Source organism: Leuresthes tenuis, unplaced genomic scaffold, assembly GCF_036924035.1.
Source record: "Leuresthes tenuis unplaced genomic scaffold, fLeuTen1.0.hap1 SCAF_14, whole genome shotgun sequence".
NCBI lineage: Eukaryota > Metazoa > Chordata > Actinopteri > Atheriniformes > Atherinopsidae > Leuresthes > Leuresthes tenuis.
In genome coordinates, this window is record NW_027325368.1 from 24,883,636 (window position 1) to 24,904,538 (window position 20,903).

Genomic DNA, 20,903 nt, shown 5'->3' on the forward strand with positions numbered 1-20,903 from the left:
AAATACAACTATAAAATGTGAGTTTATAAATAAATTGATAAGGATTATCATTAGATAGAAAAAAAATGACATAGTCAAACAACCCTGTGAGACTGGTCAAATTACATGACAAGACAACATGGTGGAACAACACAAGGTAAAATCAAATGATAGAAGACTACACATTCAAATGTTTAATCAATTTCAGACGACACAGTCAAACGTTTTATAGTTCTTTACATTGGCATTATAGTTTTGCCACAGCTGAAGTGCTGTTCAAAGTTACATAAACATGGACAAATGTTTTGTCACATGTTTAATAGGCACAAACAGTATGCACGTAAACAGAATTTTGACACAAATGAAACCTTCTACTGCACTATTACTAAAGTAATATTGTCGCTGTAGCCCTTGAAATTTAACTTGCCAAGCTGTAACATCACGCTGTATTCTCATACAAACCTTTATGAAAAAAATCTTAGAATTATTATTTTTTTAAATCCAAAGTTACAGAGTAAAAACTTGAAAGAAGAAAATAAACGAGCTATTATGCTTCCTCAAGGGGCGGATACGCTGTGCTTACATAAAGCTCTGCCTACAATTTCAAATGTTTGAAAAATGGTGTCGGCAGCACCGACCATGGCACCGCTAAGCAGCAGCGGTGGTTTAAGCGCTTCCCACAATGCACTCCCCGAACATCAGCGGGAAACCAAAATGGCGAACGTGCAAGGGGAAAATGAGTCGTTTGTTATTTTCTGAGGAATGCACGAGTCTTACAAGTTCTCGCAGTAGTCCTTATAGTTGAATTCAAACACAAGAGGAGCGGGAAAGTAACGTCACGCCTATCAAGATATTTTGCCATACGAAGCATTTGTTGAAGCGGAGGTGACCGAATGAGGTATTGTTGTCATGTTTTCCTCTCTTTGGGGGTGGGGGGTCCGATGGTCAGCGACCTGGCTGGGGTTATGTATTTGCATGTGGATTGTTCTTGCTCTCATTGTGACGTGCTTTTTAGGTTTTCATACTCAAGTTCACTTCATAATGTAGCCTAATCCAAAACTGACCCTTCCTCCTCTCCAGTAGCTTGTATTATGTTCACTCATTATCCGAACAAAGGGAGCCCACGATTGACGGACAGTAGCTTTAAGGGGAAAGGGGAAACTATAAGACAAATTCACATGTAAGTCAACAATATTTTGCCGCAGAAAAAAAAAACAATTAGAGGCTACACTTGCATAAATAATACGATAATTGTCAGACTTTAAATTAGATGCCAGAGTTCTAAACGGCATTCAGAAACCTTTACGCTTGGTTGTTTTTTTTAAATTGCAAAGCTGACGGTAATACTCAACAGCGAGCTTTTAGTCCATTACCAGTAAACACTAATTATGAGTATAATCACTTGTGTGTGACCGCTGGAGGTGAAATGGTATGCGTTTCCCTCAGTGTTTTGTAGACTACTCTGAATCATACAATGCCTCTTTGTACTTTCGCAGTCTTTCTACACATGGCAGCGTTCTGTTTTAGTGGAAAAGCAAATAACCTGTGTATGATTCCAGTTGGATGCAAACGAAAAAGAACGGGGAGGGGAAAAAGCAATGCCTCAACTTCTCCTGTTAATAATTGTATTACTATTTTTTTTTAAGCCACAGAAAAAAGTGTTTTGTTTTTTTTGTCTGCATTTTCACCTGGACTTTCAAATGAAAATAACAGGTTGTTGCAACTTAAACAGTTGGTGGATGTCAAAGTAGAAGTAAATGGCATTTAGTTGGTGGAGAAATATAACCAATTTAGTTGATCCATATTCTAAATACATTTCTACCTATTCTGTTGCCCCTCCCCCTTTTCAGAGACTCAGGGGTTGTGGATCACCTGTCTGTCCATCACAGAGCTCACCAACAGCAGCAGGAGCAGGCTGTGTCCTTGTCACCTAGCAGCCTATCTGCAAGAGGGGAGTATGGAGAAGACGGCATGTCTGCCAGGTTTACAGAAGGGCAGGATGTGTTGGCTCGGTGGTCAGATGGTTTGTTCTACTTGGGGACAATCACAAAGGTTAGTGTGAGGGAAGCACTGCTTCCGGTACTCTAACAAATTTGTCACCTTTTTTGTTTAATCTCTTAAATTGCTGGATGTTGGCTTTAATTTGAATTTTAGAAGCAAGTGCATCTCTATTTTCCTTTTCAGATAGACCAGGATAAGCAGCGATGCTTTGTAGTTTTTGAGGATCGTTCCAAGTCTTGGGTTCTTTGGAAGGACATACAGACAGGTGGGTTTTTTCCAGCTTCAAGGTTAGCATGTTTGTCATATATTTGAAGCTAACTACTTAATTTTCTATAGTTGTTTATCATTTTTGGAGAATCTAAAGATCTAAGTTGAATGTTTTAAGCTGTAATTTCTGAATTAATTCACAGATTTATGTCAGACAGACCCTGTCTGCTTTACTCTGACATACTTCTCTCCCTCCACTTGTTACTGACAGTTATCTGTCCACTGTATCAGTCAGTGGGTCTACATGATGAGATTAATTTGATTATAGCTATAGTTGGGTTATGCTCCTTATTTGAGCAAGGGTAATTATCCTTGGATATATGGCGGTGAATGAATCGAATCATATGCACAAAGCATGTCGTACCCGGTACGGTAATATCGTCTCCTTCAACTTCCAGGTGACGATCCTAGGAAAAAAATCTTGAGCATGCATCTAATTCACCACCGTCTACATGCACGTTTAGTGTGACTATCAACCGAGTTATCTCGGGGTCTTAATCTGACCGCAAGTAACCCGATCTGGTCCACCTGTTTTTGTCAGACTAAGGTGTATACATAAATTTAATAACTCAGTCTTGTAATTTAGCCATTAATCTGATTTTTACAGTGACATATAACCCCACTGACTATAGTAGCAGTGCAGTCCCACAAACCAAGATTAGAATAGAGTAGAATAGAAATGGAATTGAAAATATTTTATTCATCCCCCAGTGGGGGAAATTCAAAGGTACCCAAAGAAAATGGGGTCTTTCCTCTTTAAATCAGCTGGAATGCAAATATGACACAAATCTTTTGTAGAATTCACTTGATTTGTTTTGTATTTTTTTAATAAAGCATTATTTAAAACATAAAATAGTATCATGAGTTGTTCTGATCATTTTTATTAATATAGTTGGGATTTACCAATATTGTATTATTATACACGGTATTCCTGTATTCGCATAAACCTCAGAAGGTTCTGTTGCCAAAATAAATTTGAAGTCACGATTAACTACTATTAAATGTGTACAAACCCTGTTGTTTAGATTTTGAGCCTAAATAATTCCACATCAGCCTGTTTCATGTTACTGCACAGCTGTATGTACAGTGTTGTTGTGCTGATTTCAAAGGTGGTAGCAGCCATGTTTGCTGCTGACATTCAGTGGCTGTAGTGATGAACCTCACCCAGGTTATGAAAGACCCTTCGATTAAAATTTCTACTGATATTTAAAAAAAATTTTAATTTATTTTTAAAAAGTCAACGGCCCTTATAGAATCTTTTTTTTTTTGTTGTTTTTGCTGACCCTGGCCACTTCTGTTGGTTTCAGGGAATGAAGATGACGAGGATGACGAGGATGATGACCTTGTGTGCTCTATATGTCAGGATGAAACTTCAGAGGAACCCAATGAGATTGTTATTTGTGACAAATGTGGACAAGGTATCTTGTAATGAACTAAACTGTCAATCTTCATTTCTGCCAATAAGGGCATTTTGTTTATAGTGTATACAGGTGCATGTGTGTAAATGCATTGATTATTTATTTATTTTAGGCTACCATCAGCTGTGTCACTCTCCCATCATTCATGCTGCCGTTATTGACTCTGATGACAAGTGGCTGTGCTCAGAATGCGAACTCGCTTCTATGCCTAAGGTATTGGTCTGATTTCTATATAATTTTTTTTTTTACATAATATAAATGCATAAAACCTTTTTGAGTTATTTAAAGTGTGTAGCAATATTGTGATTGTGATCTATAAATTGTGCTTTTTGTCTTTGTCATTCACAGAGGGGGAATGCACACAAGAGGGCAGCAACTGCTAGATGCTTTTTGCCGCAAGAACCGCAGCAGCATATGCAAGTGCATCTGTCCTTCCCATACAATCTGGAAAAACTGGTGTGGGACCAGGGCCACAAAACTAACATCCAGCAGTGTTACTGCTACTGTGGAGGTCCAGGAGAGTGAGTAACAGTAAATACTAAAACACCTGAGAATTTGATGACCAGGACATCAAATTAAATAAGAAATCACAACATATACTAATTTGTCCATGTCTTTTTATTTGTAGCTGGTACCTGAAGATGCTGCAGTGTAACAGGTGTCAGCAGTGGTTCCATGAAGCCTGTCTCCATTGCTTACAGATGCCCATGCTCTACGGAGATAGGTGCTAACACTCATTACTTCTAAAAGTATACAGTATACACATACAGTGCCCCATAAGCTAAATGTTTATTTGCAGTTGGCTACCACCACCTCAAACGGAACCTTTGACAGACATGTCTGAGACATAAGTTTTCAGTTTTGAGTGAAACATGGATAAATGACAGTGAGTTTTATCCACCACCAGGGAATTTGAAGCTTTGGAGATCAAAGGTGGTCTGTAAAACAATGTCGGTTTACAATTATATTTGCTTTTTTTTTTTTTTTTTTAATTTGGCTATATGCTGATATTTTTGTTCCATTCACCTGCTAGATGAGACTGGATGATAAATGCCGTATTTGCATTGCTGCTTCTACTTTAGATCAGTTGCTTTGATAATTTATCTTGTCCTTATCCAGTTGCACCATGGCATCAGATATAGGTACATTTTGGTTCAAGCCACCTCAGAGGCTCTTATACCACTTATCTAAAATTTAAAATTGCTTAAAAAGAACAGAAAAACGAGTAAATCTCTAACCAGTCTTTTTCATAAAGGTTAATCGTCATCTAAAATTTCCTGAACACCTGAGAAGAAACTTGGCAAAGCTGTATTTGCTAAATGTTAGAACAGTCCAGATGGATGATGTGAGCAGCTGATTTGCCACAATTCTCCTGTCACTTGCATCACACTATCTGACATCGTACTAATTTATATTGAAATTTTATTGAACTCATATTGACATAATTTTGTTTTTGCTAGACCTTTTGTTAAGTTGTGATGTTCAGTTATTTGCTAAGTGCTATAATGGTTTTCACCTACACTTTCTTCCCGAGATGTCAGAAAACAAAATGGTATTATTGGAGGCTTCAACTTGCCGCTTAGATCACATGATTTTAATGTGTAACAAAGCCAGCTGATGAGGCGCTTCTTTTTGTCTTCAGGTTTTATGTGTTTATCTGTTCAGTTTGCAATGGTGGACCAGAGTACCTCGACCGACTGCCTCTCAGCTGGTAAGTTAATTTTTAGATGTAGATGTGACTGAGATGCATAGCCTTTGGTTAAAATGATAATATCATGAAATAAGGACGTAGAGATTAATATACAGTGTACTTTGTCACAGTGTACACCTGATGTCACAGACTCATGTTAAAGTCTTACCAGTGGTTTGTTATTTCCTCCTCTCTTTCCTTAAAGTCATTCTAACAATCTCTTAACAATTGTTGCATTTTGTAAATGTATTTTGTATTTTTCAAGCAGCCTGATAAGGGTTTTTACTAAATATTCCAGGAAGGACATCACACACCTGAGCCTATACAACTTGAGTGTGATTCACAAGAAGAAATATTTTGACTCCGAAATGGACTTGATGGCTTACATAAACGACAACTGGGAGCTGCTGCAGCTCGGGGAGGTGCGGACATTGGACTCTTATAGACCTAGATTTTTTTATTTTCTAAAATTGCCAAATGGCAGAAAAACACACTGTTGCCTTCCTCTGAAGTGCTCATTATTTTTTAAATGATAAATTTCTGCTAAGTCAACTTTGCTCCTCCATTCCTATAGCTCGCCAACACTCCAAGATCTCAGCGATATGAAAATGTTCTCGAGGCTTTAAACAACAATAGCTGCTTGTAAGTTGATGTATTGCTTAATGTGTGCTTAATGAATCACACATGTGAACAGCCTTTGATATCCCATCATACCCTGTATTTTCACTCACTCTGTCTGCATTTCTTCTTCACTCACTTCCTTCTCTTCTTGTATCTCTTTAAGGTTCATGTCCGGGAAGGAAGTAAAGAAAAAGAAGCACTTGTTTGGCCTAAGAATCCGTTTCCCCCCTGCTGCCCCCAACTGCGATGAGCCAACCAACAGAGTGATGGAGAACGCTTCACATGAGATCACCATCAAGGGGTGCAAGTCCACCAAAGCACTGTCTAGCATAAGGTGAGATTTTGCTAATTTTATTTCTAATTCTTCACACATTATACAAACTACTGGTGTTTGACTGATGTTGTATATCTGATATTCTCAATGGAATTTGAGAGGGATCTCTGTGAGTTGGTGAAAACCTGGCATCAGGAATTATTTGCAGATGACTTTGGCCAACGAAAGAGATTACTGCTTTTAGTAATCACGCTGTGAGATTTTTCACATGCTACTTTAGCTGTTTACATTCCTCCCTTCACTACCCAGGCAGCTGCATGTGACGACCTCCACCCTTTTGCCACTAATTGATTTATTTCTTTTAACTTCTAAATGCTGAGTTGTTCAGTTGGTCTAAAGCTGAATCAAAGCAAGAGTACAGACTAAGTAATGAAACAGAAAATAATTCCATCATCTTGATAATTTCATGTCTAACTGCTTAACAGTTGCGCTCATTTAATTCACAACTGTCACTTGTGAAACCGTTTTGAAATGTTGTTGCCGTCCCAGTGCTTTAACCAACGGCACAGAGAAGAAAAAGAAAAAGAGGAAGCAAGCAGGACGTTCTCTGGAGAGTCTGGCTAAACCACAACGCCCCACTGAGCTTTTCTCCAAGGTGTGTATATATGTGTTTGTTTTTAATAATGTATGCCTTAGGGGTGTGAGCTGGGTGTGTGCTTTGTTTTGGGAAGATGGGTATTTTTGGATTGCGGTCTTGTGTAAGTGTGAACACATGCAGTCATTATTGTGTGAAAATTAAATATTTACAGTAGATGTTAGCAAAGTGCTAATAATTTGAATTTGCTTTGGCAGGAAACGAGAAAACCTCTCCCACTGGAGCCCCATGTGCTGGATCATTTAACTTCTATCAAGTAAGTGAGCAAATGCTAAATGTATTCATGACTGTTTCACTGTTTAGTGTCAAGCTACTTTACAATATGGCTCCACAGTATATATTTGTAGCATGTACACAATGATGTATTCATGTGCATTAGTCATAATGTTGGATGTCAGATAAAGCAGATGAACTCATACAAGGTTAATGTTTGTGCTACTTGCAAAAGAAAAATTAGTTGTGAAAAATGCCCTGTCTGATCCAATTTAGTCTGATATTAGATTTTCTTGTGTAAAATGCTATATTGCACTTAGACACTTATACTCTTGGGATGCAGTGAATGCTCAGCTGGTGACCAGAGTTGGGTGATTTTTAGCTTGACCTCCAATGACGAGAGACCTAAAGATTTGGCTCTCAAAAATATGTTCGTTTTTCATCATTATTATTATTATTATTATTATTATTATTATTTTAAAGGAGACGTATTGTTCCCTATTTTCACAAGCTGTTACAATTTAATGAGATCTTAATGAAATGTCTGTGACATGTTTTTTTTTATCAAAATAACAGAGACGGAGTATGGCAACTCCTTTTCCATTAATTTACACCACTATGCAAACTGATCGACTCCACTCTGACTCTTTCTTCTTCAGTTAACGGTGATGGTAAGGGGAATGGCGAGCGGATGCACTGAATGCACATGTCAATGGTGAATCACCACAAAGGCGCAAAAGCAAGTTAATGTGTGTGTGCGAGCACACATGTGCTTAAGGTTGGGGTCCTTTAGAGATAGAAAAATTCTAGGGCTGCACGATAAATCGTTGCAAAATCGTAAATTGTCTTTACAAGTTAGAACAGAGGAAAGTCTGCGGTGAGGAAGGTTAAATCCGCCCAAATGAACCGAACTCGTGCCCAAAATAAGGCTTGCATTTGGCTTATTTTGGATTTAAGCCAGAGGATGACAAACAGTACGTTGTAAAGGGTGTTTTGCCCTGGTTGCAGCACCGCGGTGCTTGCGTCATATCTTCTAACAAGCAAAATCGATAGTGAAAATGACCCCTTAACCTGATGGGGGCAAAATAAGGGTCAGTATCCACGATTGCCTCTGCTAGCAAGGAAATACCTCTGTATTCCCGCCACAAGTCAACGTTCGTCACTGAAGCCTCAACACGTTGACAGACTTGTTTCTGGCCAAGAATCTTTAAGCCGATTCTGAAGTGCTATGTTCAGGGCCATACGCTCTACATTCAAAGGAAATCTCACTGTTGTTTTTTTTTTTTGTTTTGTTAAAGTTCAGTGCAATAAACATTTTGTGGGAAGAAAAAAAAAACAGAAAAATTGTGTCAGAGAATTGTGATCTCAATTCCAAGCAAAAAAAAAAATTGTGATTCACATTTTTTTTCTAGAATCGTGCAGCCCTAAAAAAAAAAAAAATGCTGTCAATTGCTTTGACAGATGGGCAATCCTCTTTAGAATGGTTATGTCAATAATTCATGGTTGCAATAACATGGAAACATTGACTACCAAAAAGTCGCGTCGCACAAACGTATAACCTCACTCAGTGAAGAGATGAATGACATATCCATATGTACCTTGCACTTTTTACAACAGAGCCTTCTCTAAAGCCAGTGTCACACATTCACTGTAGTCTTGAAGTGTTCAAGAGATGTTTTGGACTGGTAGTGTGTGAAAAATTGAATTTCAGTATTCGCTCTGGACTACTTGTGGAGATTCAGATTCCCTGCTCCCTATTAAAATCTTCAGCAGGTGAGACTTTCCAGTGCATTTATTGCAAGCTGCTGCTCATACTTTTTTTCTGCTGGCCTATGAGTTGCTTTCCACTCACTTGTAAATATTATGTTCAGAAAGTTCAAACCCTTTTCTATTCAGTTAGTGCAATCAGAAACCTGGCTGAAACCAGGTGATAACAGTGCGTTCTCTGAGGTCCTTCCATCCATCCAGCTGCTCCCCGAGAGTGTCAGGGCGAGGAGGGGCACTTGCTGATGTGTTCAATGCCAATTTTAAATGTCGACTTCTTCCCACAGGTACATACTCCGAGTTTGAACTGCAATTGTTTGCAGTGGAGTTTGCAAGTCCTGTTTTGTGTGCAGTTTTCTATTGCCCTCCGAAATTTAATAAGGGCTTTATTCATGATTTCTCTGAGTTTCGAGCTGACAATCTCCCAAAAATACGACAAGATCCTGATCTGTGGGGATTTTAATGTCCACGTTTGTGGCTCATCTGACCAATTTGCCACTGACTTCAAAAAGCCTTTTGGCAACTTTTAATTTGATTTAATTCAGTTTCCCTATAAGAGATTTCTGAGACTGTAATCTCAGATCGTCTCCCTATTGTTTTTGAATGGATAGCCCCCCAACCAGTGAGCAAACCTCTTGCTCCATCCCATCAGCGGCGTATCATCACTCCCTCCATGGCCAATGAATATATTTCAATGACTCCCTTGTTTTTTCCCTTGAATGGCTTGGCTTCCCCTCTCTGTCCTGATTATTTTCTCTCCTCCTTTCACTCCACCTGTACCGGGATTCTGGACTCTATTGCCCCTTTTAGGCAAAAATCTACCAAGCCAAGAACGGAACCCTGGTTGAACGACGCCACCCGCGCTATCAGGCAACGTTGCAGACAGGCGGAACGCAGATTGAAGAAAGACAAACTGCATGTGTCTCTGGAAGTATTAAGGGACTGTCTCACTGATTATCAGAGAGCCATATGTGAAGCAAAATCTCATCCATCCATCATCTGCCGCTTATCCGGGGGTCGGGTCGCGGGGGCAGCAGCTTGAGCAGAGAAACCCAAACGTCTCTGTCCCCGGCCACTTCCTCCAGCTCTTCCGGGGGGACCCCGAGGCGTTCCCAGGCCAGCCGAGAGACATAGTCTCTCCAACGTGTCCTGGGTCTTCCCCGGGGTCTCCTCCCAGTGGGACGTGCCCGGAACACCTCCCCAGGGAGGCGCCCAGGGGGCATCCTAACCAGATGCCCGAGCCACCTCTTCTCACTCCTCTCAATGCGGAGGAGCAGCGGTTCTACTCCGAGCCCTTCCCGGATGACTGAGCTTCTCACCCTATCTCTAAGGGAGAGCCCAGACACCCTGCGGAGGAAACCCATTTCGGCCGCTTGTATTCGCGATCTTGTTCTTTCGGTCACTACCCACAACTCGTGACCATAGGTGAGGATGGGAACGTAGATTGACCAGTAAGTAGAGAGCTTCGCCTTCTGGCTCAGCTCCCTCTTCACAACGACGGGTCGGTGCAGAGCCCGCAACACTGCAGACGCCGCACCGATCCGCCCGTCAATCTCCCGCTCCATTCGTCCCTCACTCGTGAACAAGACCCCGAGATACTTGAACTCCTCCACTTGGGGAAGGATCTCATTCCCGACCCGGAGAGAGCATTCCACCCTTTTCCGGCTGAGAACCATAGTCTCGGATTTGGAGGTGCTGATTCTCATCCCAGCCGCTTCACACTCGGCTGCGAATCGCTCCAGTGAGAGCTGAAGGTCACGGCCTGACGACGCTAACAGAACCACATCATCTGCAAAAAGCAGAGACCCGATTCTGAGGTCGCCAAATCGGACACCCTCAACGCCCTGGCTGCGCCTAGAAATTCTGTCCATAAAAGTTAGGAACAAAATCAGTGACAAAGGGCAGCCCTGACGGAGTCCAACTCTCACCGGAAACGTATCCGACTTACTGCCAGCAATGCGGACCAAACTCTGGCACCGGTCATACAGAGACCGAACGGCCCCTATCCAGCACCCCACACAGGACTCCACGAGGGACACGGTCGAACGCTTTCTCCAAGTCCACAAAACACATGTAGACTGGTTGGGCGAACTCCCATGCACCCTCCAGGATCCTGCCGAGGGTATAGAGCTGGTCCACTGTTCCACGGCCAGGACGAAAGCCACACTGCATCTCCTGAATCTGAGGCTCGATTATCCGACGGATCCTCCTCTCCAATACCCCCGAATAGACCTTACCAGGGAGGCTGAGGAGTGTGATACCCCTATAGTTGGAACACACCCTCCGGTCCCCCTTTTTAAAGAGGGGGACCACCACCCCAATCTGCCAGTCCAGAGGCACTGTCCCCGATGTCCACGCGATGCTGCAGAGGCGTGTCAGCCAAGACAGCCCTACAACATCCAGAGCCTTGAGAAACTCAGGACGGACCTCATCCACCCCCGGGGCCTTGCCACCGAGGAGCTTTTTGACCACCTCGGCAACCTCAGCCCCAGAAATGGGAGGCCCCGTCTCCGAGCTCTCCGACTCTGCCTCTTCCGAGCACGTGTTGGTAGGATTGAGGAGTTCCTCGAAGTACTACCCCCACCGACTCACAACATCCCTAGTTGAGGTCAGCAAAGCCCCGTCCCCACTGTAAACAGTGTTGACTGTGAGCCGCTTCCCCCCCCCTGAGACGCCGGATGGTGGACCAGAATCTCTTCGAGGCCGTCCGGAAATCGTTCTCCATGGTCTCACCGAACTCCTCCCAGGCCCGAGTTTTTGCCTCAGCAACCGCCGAAGCCGCAGCCCGTCTGGCCTGTCGGTACCTATCAGCTGCTTCCAGGGTCCCACTGGCCAAAAAGGCCCGATAGGACTCCTTCTTCAGCTTGACGGCTTCCCTCACCACTGGTGTCCACCAGCAGGTTCGAGGGTTGCCGCCACGACAGGCACCGACCACCTTACGGCCACAACTCCGATCAGCTGCCTCGGCAATGGAGTCACGGAACATGGCCCATTCGGACTCAATGTCCCCCACCTCCCCCAGGATATGGTTGAAGCTCTGCCGGAGGTGGGAGTTAAAGCTCCTTCTGACGGGGGATTCTGACAAACGCTCCCAGCAGACCCTCACAATACGTTTGGGCCTGCCAGGTCTGATCGGCATCCTCCCCCACCAGCGGAGCCAACTCACCACCAGGTGGTGATCAGTTGACAGCTCCGCCCCTCTCTTCACCCGAGTGTCCAGGACATACGGCCGCAAGTCCGATGATACAACCACAAAGTCGATCATCGAACTGCGGCCAAGGGTGTCCTGGTGCCAAGTGCACATATGGACACCCTTATGTCTGAACATGGTGTTCGTTATGGACAGTCCATGACCAGCACAGAAGTCCAACAACATAACACCACTCTGGTTCAGATCGGGGGGGCCGTTCCTCCCAATCACACCCCTCCAGGTCTCACTGTCATTGCCCACGTGAGCATTGAAGTCCCCCAGCAGAACGAGGGAGTCTCCGGTAGGAGCATTCTCCAGTGCCTCCCCCAGAGACTCCAAAAAGGGTGGGTACTCTGAACTGCTGTTTGGCGCATAGGCACAAACAACAGTCAGGACTCGTCCCCCCACCCGAAGACGGAGGGAGGCTACCCTCTCGTTCACTGGGGTAAACCCCAATGTACTGGCACACAGCCGGGGGGCAATAAGTATGCCCACACCTGCTCTGCGCCTCTCACCACGGGCAACTTCAGAGTGGAATAGAGTCCAACCCCTCTCAAGAGGACTGGTTCCAGAGCCCAAGCCGTGCGTCGAGGTGAGTCCGACTATATCTAGCCGGAACCGCTCAGCCTCGCGCACCAGCTCCGGCTCCTTCCCCAACAGAGAGGTGACATTCCACGTCCCAAGAGCTAGCTTCAGTAGCCGAGGATCAGACCGCCAAGGCCTCTGCCTTCGGCTGCTACCCAGCTCACATCGCACCCGACCCCCTTGGCCCCTCCCACGGGTGGTGAGCCCGTCGGAACGGGGACCCACGTCATCATTTCGGGCTATGCCCGACCGAGCCCCATGGGCACAGACCCGGCCACCAGGCGCCCGCTGCCGGGCCCCACCCCCGGGCCTGGCTCCGGTGTCCCATATCCGGGCAAGGGATCACGAGGTCCAAATTTTTTGTTCATCATAAGGAGTCTTTTGAGCTGTTCTTTGTCTGGTCCCTCATCTAGGATCTGTTTGCCTTGGGTGACCCTACCAGGGGCTTAAAGCCCCGGGCAACATAGCTCCCAGACTCATTGGGGCACGCAAACTCCCCCACCACGATAAGGTGACAGCTCAGGGGGGAGCATTGGGGCACGCAAACTCCCAAAATCTCAGTACCTGTCTAATATTATTTCTAGCAGCAGTCATTGTCCTAAGGTGTTATCCGATACAATTAACGCTTTTGTTAATCCATGCACTTCTGCTGTGATTGATGTATCAATAGCCACTAGTGAGAATTTTCTTATTTTGTTGACAAAGTTGATTCTGTCAGAAAAGACAAATACAAAAGTATCAATAAGGATCTGCCTGTTGCCCCACCTTATTTGAGCTGGTTTCCCTCTCTTCTCTCTGTGACATAGTGAAATCTCTGAAACCTACAAATTGCTTATTGGATATTGTCCCTGCCAAAGTGTTAAATGGTTTTTAATACTGTGGGGCCCAGTCTCCTGGTTTTTATTAACTCATGCCTTAGATTAGGAACTGTCCCAGCTTCCTTTAAATATGCTGTGGTCAGGCCCCTTCTTAAAAGTTCTAATCTTGATCCCTCTGTGTTATCAAATTTTAGACCGGTTTCCAATCTGCCCTTTCTTTCTAAGGTTTTAGAAAGGTTTTTGTTTTTATACAATTACAGTCCTTTCTTGAGGATAACTCTGTTCTTGAGAAGTTCCAATCTGGATTTAGGTCTTGTCACAGCACCGAGTCCGCACTGTTAAAGGTGCACAATGATATTGCTCTGTCTGTGGATGCCAACTGCCCTATTGCCTTAGTGCTGCTTAATCTCACAGCAGCCTTTGACACCGTGGACCATGCAGTCCTCCTTTTACATCTAAGTAATTATGTTTTCATCCACGGCACTGCATTGAAGTGGTTTACGTCTTACTTATCCAGTAGAACTTTCTCCATTATTGTTGGTGACCTGTCCTCTTCCATTGCTCCTCTCTCCTGTGGAGTCCCACATGGATCTATTCTTGGCCCTAACCTCTTCTCATTATACATGTTACCACTTGGGTCAATTATAGCCAGGCGCAACCTTTCTTTTCACTGTTATGCAGACGATTTACAGATCTATCTGCCAGTGAAGCCAAATAGTAACAAAGCAGAATGTTCTTTGTTTGATTGTATTGCTGATATTAATCATTGGTTGGCCCAAAATTTTCTTCATTTAAATGATGATAAAACTGAATGTTTTGTGTTTGGGGATACTGTGATGACCGACTTTGGCACCTTGTCTTTAAAGCTCAAAAAAATCATATAATAATGAATAAAGGTCAACCGTCAGAAATCTGGGAGTGACCTTTGACAGTCATCTGAGGTTTGACAAACAAATTAACAATATTGTCAGGACTAGTTTTTTCCAGTTGCGTCTCCTGGCCAAAGTTGAAATGTTTTTAAGCCGTCACGACCTTGAGAAAGCCATCCATGTCCTAATAACTTCAAGGTTGGACTACTGCAATGCACTTTGTCGGCATCTCCCAGACTTCTCTTAATCGCCTTCAACTTGTGCAAAATGCCGCTGCCCGTCTTTTAACCAACACTAACAGACGTATGCATATCACTTCTATTCTTAACTCCCTTCATTGACTTCCTGTCCTTTATAGAATTGATTTTAAACTTTTAATGTTTGTTTTTAAAGCTCTTAATGGCCTTGCTCCTTTGTATTTATCTGAGCTTTTAATTGTCCGTAATCCTGGTAGAGCTCTGAGGTCAACAAATCAACTTTTGCTGGAAGTGCCCAGGTCAAAATACAAACACTGGGGTGACGGAGCCTTTTCCATTGCTTGCCCTCAGTCTTTGGAATAAGCTCCCCGCAGAGCTGCGTCTTATTTCTGACCTGGGCCTCTTTAAATCTAGGCTAAAAACCTACTTATTTAGGATGGCTTTTCGAGTAATTTTTTGTATTTTCATATTGTAAAATTTACCACAAAAATAACGTGCTGCCCAGAAGATGATTAACGAATTGTGCCAGTGGCAGTTTTTTTTCTGAGCATTTTTGGTATTTTAGTTCCTGTTTCTCTTTTTTATTTCCACATCACCAGAAGTGAGAGGTCTCTACTTTCTTCAAGAACTTCAGATGTGGAATCCATCGGAGCCTTCAGCATCTCAGAAACTACCTCAACTAGCATTTCAAGACAGTCCAGGTAATGCATGCCACAAAATTGCAACATTATATGGTAAACATCCTAGCTGCATCACATAAGAGTGTTAGTCTTTACGTGACATTTAACATTTGGTCATTTAGCAAACCCTTTCATCCAAGCTACTTACAAATGAGCAATAAACATTTAAGCTTCAAATCAGTAAGAAACCCTCATAACATGTTAAATATTAGCACTCATGAGCATTGTGGCCAGGTAGAGAACCATTCAAAAGGCTTCAGACTATCTTGTTTTTCCCTAGACACCAAACCTAGTTGTTTGTGTAATTGTTAAGAGAATAAACTGCAGTTTTCATTCTTCACCTTTTCTTAAAAAATGTATTCCAGCCTCTGTAGTTCCAACAAGATGCATACCACAGCCAGCCACATGCCCATCTCCTCTCCACCTTTAAAAAGGAAACGTGGACGGCCACGACGGGCCTTGCAGCCCCCCAACCCAGAGATCCCCCCGACCAGCCAAGCAGACACAAACCCCTCAGCTACAGAGATGCTAAGCAGCCTCCCAGGGCTTCACTCAACAGACATAATTCACGGCATGGACCCCAATAGTCAGCTCTCGCACCTCAAGAGCTCTATCAGCAGTTATTTCGGAGCAGCAGGACGTCTGGCTTGTGGGGAGAAGTACAAAGTGTTGGCCCGACGGGTCACTCTTGATGGCAAGGTGCAGTATTTGGTGGAATGGGAAGGAGTCACTGCCTCATAAGCTTGTCTGTGTCATCATCACTGCTTTAGACTTAACCAGCATCTTCCAAGATACAAGTCTGTGCTGGTGACATGTATTCAGAGCATTAATTGATTTAAATGCCCTTGTCTAGTTTAGACAAGAGACAGTTTTGCCTGTTAAGCCTTCTGTAAAGCCTACTGGTTCAGTACAGTCCACCGCCATTATCAAGCTTTTAAACATGTGTATTATCCTCATGTGATTAAACAGATAATGATTGATACAGGTTGGCAGTGTAATTAAACCACGCCAGTATTTTTGTTGTTTTGGTTTTAACTCTTGTTTTCTGCTTTGACTGTTTACAGAAACTCCCATTTCTTCAGAGGCAAATAATTGATCTGTTCACTGAACCTGTAGGCTTTCCTTTATCTGTTATTGTACTTAATTTTTAATCCAGCTATATGCTTTTTATTTCCAGACTTCTTTTTTTTGTTTTTGTTTTTTTTTTTTGTTTACCAAATGTGATTGGTCAGGTAAAAAGAAGAGTTGTGATTCTTCCAGGATTAGGGCAAGAGGGGAAATTGGAAGCAGCAATCATGCAGGGAACAATTGAATAAAACCTTTTTCCTACAAAATGTGTTAAATAAAACTAGTCCTTTTATATCTGTGTCCCCTCCCTCTCTTATCGCAGCTATGAGTACGTCTTGTTGCCTTTGGCAGATATATACTTCAGTTTTTGAAAGTGGGCTCATTTTGTGAGCAGTTGATGAGAAATTCAAACAAAAGAGGTGTGCTGCTGCAGATGTTTTTAATTTTATATAAAACTATACTACATTTCTTATTACCCCCTTCTTATTACTCCTTTGTTCATTGTGGCAGATTTCTTTTGTAATGTAATTTCTGGATTTACTTGCACACATTGGGCTCTATTCTTTTTTTTTTTTTTTAAGTAATCCTCTTGTTTGGAACCAATTATTTAAGCTTGACAAGCTTGGATAGGGCAGCATTTATATTTTATGGTGAACTTATAATTTGATCTGCCCCCAACAATTTAGATTTGAAATGTAATTTGTTTTAAAGCATTTTGATTTGTCATTGCTGAAATGACCTAAATTTAAAGGACCAGATCTAATTTTGTCTTATACATAAAGTGCTGCATAGGATGAATGCTATATACCCAGTTATATCATTATATTATACTGCCTATGCAACTTAGTCTTAGTTAAAACCGCTCTAAAGTTGATGTAATTGGGTAACCTGGCTTGGCAGTGGAAAAATCATCACTATTACGCTTTCATGTAAAATTTTACGTAAAATTGTCTCAGGTGATGGACGCAACAAAACTATACTTACACTGATGTCCATGGGTTTTTGTTTTTAAAGCGGGTTCACTTTTTGGTTGGAGCGCTAGGATTAAGCCCCAAAACTTTCCTGCTTTGCACAGGCCAAGATTTAGATGAAAGTTGTTCAGTTAATGTTGTTGGGCAGTTTTTTAATTTCATATTTTCTATTTGCCATTATTTTGTACTAAATTAACATAAGCCCTTTAAAAAGAAAAGAAAAAGAAAATAGTTTGTCCTTATTGTTTGTTTTAAACTGAGTCAGAAAACAACCACTGGAAAAGTTCAGAATGCTGTATGTTATTGCAACAGGTAAATATTCAGTTATTATGATTGTCTCTTTCTGGAGATGTCTGCTTTTGTCAAGATGAACAGACTTTTTTGATACTGACCCGTCTTCATTGTAGGGATGTACTCCGTGCATTTGAAGCCTCTGTGTTCAGTGTCTCTGCCTACATGTTGCTACCGCCGGCTTCCAGCAGGCCTCTGTAGCCGAAGAACTTGCATGTAACGTTTTCATTTGTCTTTTGAGATTCTTCTTAATACATTTTTTATACATCATTATAGGTTGACGTGTTACTTGTGAACCTGTTATGTTAATGTACAAATAAAAGCTGATATTTTGAACAGTTGAGTTGTAGTTGAGTGTTGAGTGTATTACCACACTTAGTAGAACGTCCACTTGTCTTATATCTGTGAAACCACAGCACTCTATTCTGTTTCTCGATTGTTGTCACTCACAATCCCCATCCACCAATCGCATCATAGATATTGTAGATTTACCCAATCGCAAAGTATGTTATTAGATAGTGGGCGGAGACTAAATTTACATTTACCGTTGTGGATACTTTGCGTTTACTCCAAACAAGAAGCTACTTGAAAATATTTGTTAAAGTTACAAATACGAATTTTCATAGCGTTCGGATAGCAAATTTAACATGTCACTCAAAACATATGCTGTTTGACGTACGTTTAGTAGCGTTCATTTAAATTCAGCGATAATGTTAACGTTATGTAGCTAGCCACCTGTTGATCTAAAGAACATTTGTTTACAATTAGAGAAGGTAGCTATGAGAGCTTGTTTGCAATTTCTACACGTTTTCTTGTTTGCATTTCTATTGGCACCATATTTGCTTTCTAGTTATTTATCATTTTTTATTATTTTTAACTGTTCCAGCTTTTGACCGAATTTTAAAAAATGCTGCTTTAGCGAGTGAAAGCTAACCTCAACACTACTAGTCGTTGATTAACATCAGATGAAGAACGATTTGTTTGATGTTTTAGAACGAGGAGAGATTAACCAAGGGTCTGATCAGTTTCAGGGGGAGCACAGCGAACCAAGTGTGAGACAGAAACTGAGGTGAGCTAAATACTACGACATAAACACAACCTGAACTAGATCAGTCTTGTTTTACAACTTTACATCTCCTTATATAGTACTACAACTTATTATGCTTATTAGTATTTCCATCCCCCTTTCCCGATCTCATCCTGGTCCTTTCTTGGCGCTATAAAGCCAGTTTGTGGGTCAAAATGGTGGAGTGTTCAGCAGGGTCCTCATCTCCTGAGTTTTCAAGACCGTGAGAAACGTGATGTTTGTCTATCCCACGAAGGCTGTGCGCCAGGAGAGGACTCTCAGTAGGATTGTTGAGAGACGTGCTGTTGCTGGCAGTCTGAGTCCACCGTCCTGCAGCTCTAAGGTGATATTTATGTATGAAATATAATAAATAAATTAGCCACAGAGATATGCAGTACTTTTACACCACTCACACTAATTGCCTAATTTTACTTTGTGTGTACAGTGTATGAAAAAAAAAGATGAAACTGGTAACTTAACAATATGGTCTGTGTACCTCACTATACATTCACACCTGTGTTCTTCCCTGTTGTTCAGTCTGCGTCATTCAGGGCCCAATCAGCAAAGATGGAGTCCGTCTCTGCAAGGAAAAAGGTGGTCTGTGTGCGACAGGAGAACACCTACCTTACCATGCAGGACGAGCAGCTCCATGGTGATGTAGATGCTTTACAGTATGAACCAGCTACCTCCATGTTGCAGGTATGACACTCTTCCCCACACAGGATTCATTTGAATTAAAAGGGTCTAGTAAATCACACTTTGTGTGCCGTAGACAAGGACAGTGCTAAATTTTCTTTTTTTTTTTTTAATGTCAAGACAGAAACCAAATAAATAATTAAACTGTCCTATAAACAGAAAGAGTAAATGGATGAATGTAATGTGCTTGTTTTCTTTGACAGCCCTGTCTCAGAGGTGCAAGGATCGGGGTTAATCAAAGTGTGGCAAGCATGAGTCAACAGATTCGGCAGCTAGAAACAGAGCTGGAGACTCAGGCCAAAGAACTAAAGTAACCTCATCGCCTTAGTATAGATTTGTTTTTTTAGTTGTTGCTCTCATTTTTTGAATGTAAGATAGCAGTTACGTGCTTATTTATATAGACTATATACTGATTTGATGTTAAGACCGTTTAGCATTGGGATGTGCTTGATTATGGTTTGAATATTTTATGAATTATTGATTTACATAGTTCTATTATCTATTTTACTATTGCTGTAATCTGACATTGTGTATGTATTTGTAGAGCAGCAGAGCTGAGGGCAGAGCGTTATCAGGAAGCAGCAGCTCACAGTGATATTGTGATGGCAACACTTACTGAAGAGCTTAATACACTAAGAGAAGAGCTGGACAGCAAAACAGCACTAGGAAAAAGGTGCATTTCATTTTGTTATAGTACAGTTTACATATGAATGCATGAAAGTAATCAGATACCCTGTCTCATAAAGCAACATTTTCTAGGTTAGTTGAACAAAGGAATTAAGTTAAGCAGCTCAGATTCCTTAATTAGCTCCTTTCCTCATGAAAGTGTACACAAAACGAAAAAACAAGACCCCAAAAGATTAAAGGTTCTGTAAAGAAAGATTGGAAGGGATTTGAAATTTTCTCACTCTACATTAAAGAATATGTTAAACCAGTAAAGGAATCTAAAGAAAATTCCCTGTGTTTAGGGCAAGGGGGGACAACCCTAAGCAGGACTTCTGTGCTCTGACCCATCAGATGACACTGCATCAAGAACTGTCATTGAGCAGACATTTCCATATAGTCAATGGATCATTTTGTCATGTATTACAATACAGAGTTATATTTACAAAGGCCACTTCAAACTTTACTGTGCAAAAAAGAAGAGTCATGTTAACCCTTGTTAAGAAACTGCATTGACGTCACATACTGGAAATGTGTATTGTGATTAGATGAATCAGTACTCTGGGCCTTTTTTTGAAGAAATGATCAGAACCAAAATTATAAAGGACCACACGGACTGTTATCAACAAAAGTCCAAAACCCAGGCTCTGTGATTGTATGGGGTTGTATCAGTGCTGTTGGAAAAGGTCTTTTCTATTTCTATGATGGCAGCATTAATGCAGAAAAATACATTAAGATGCTACCAACACATGCTGCCTTTAGGGTGGTTTTTAATTTTTTTGGGTCACCATGCATTTTTCAACAACACCAGCAGAGAATGTGTGTGGAATTTTTAAATGAAATATTAATCGACGATGCCATACTTTTGCACACATTAAGACACGTTTGCAGAAAATTGAACAGAACAACTGAAACACTTTGTCACTT

The 20,903-nt window shown here is 41.8% G+C and overlaps 2 protein-coding genes across 4 annotated transcripts in view; both read left to right on the top strand.

The window, feature by feature from the left end:
- Positions 1-620: 620 nt before the first annotated feature.
- mtf2 (metal response element binding transcription factor 2) lies at positions 621-17,872 on the top strand. Its single transcript, XM_072363641.1, has 15 exons — positions 621-877; positions 1,830-2,031; positions 2,164-2,245; positions 3,555-3,665; positions 3,778-3,878; positions 4,014-4,186; positions 4,294-4,389; positions 5,308-5,376; positions 5,654-5,777; positions 5,930-5,997; positions 6,140-6,310; positions 6,800-6,905; positions 7,103-7,161; positions 15,141-15,242; positions 15,587-17,872. Exons 1-15 carry the CDS (start codon positions 873-875, stop codon positions 15,960-15,962), a joined length of 1,845 nt encoding a protein of 614 aa, XP_072219742.1. The 5' UTR covers positions 621-872; the 3' UTR covers positions 15,963-17,872.
- Positions 17,873-18,086: 214 nt separating this feature from the next.
- The window catches only part of ccdc18 (coiled-coil domain containing 18), a 28,786-nt gene continuing 25,969 nt past the window's right edge, over positions 18,087-20,903 (top strand). For 2 of the 3 annotated variants that reach the window (XM_072363845.1, XM_072363847.1), the window contains exons 1-6: positions 18,087-18,324; positions 18,577-18,620; positions 18,777-18,960; positions 19,155-19,316; positions 19,517-19,623; positions 19,858-19,986. In XM_072363845.1, coding sequence (XP_072219946.1) covers positions 18,853-18,960; positions 19,155-19,316; positions 19,517-19,623; positions 19,858-19,986 — 506 coding nt within the window. In that variant the 5' untranslated portion in view covers positions 18,087-18,324; positions 18,577-18,620; positions 18,777-18,852. The remainder of the gene's footprint in view (positions 18,325-18,576; positions 18,621-18,776; positions 18,961-19,154; positions 19,317-19,516; positions 19,624-19,857; positions 19,987-20,903) is intronic. The other variant, XM_072363846.1, reaches the window with a different exon arrangement.

Bases quoted from the DNA above. Each gene is read 5' to 3' on its own strand.
- mtf2 (XM_072363641.1), top strand. The intron at 3,666-3,777 runs GTATCTTGTAAT...TATTTATTTTAG, and splicing joins TTGTGACAAATGTGGACAAG to GCTACCATCAGCTGTGTCAC. The intron at 7,162-15,140 runs GTAAGTGAGCAA...CCACATCACCAG, and splicing joins GATCATTTAACTTCTATCAA to AAGTGAGAGGTCTCTACTTT.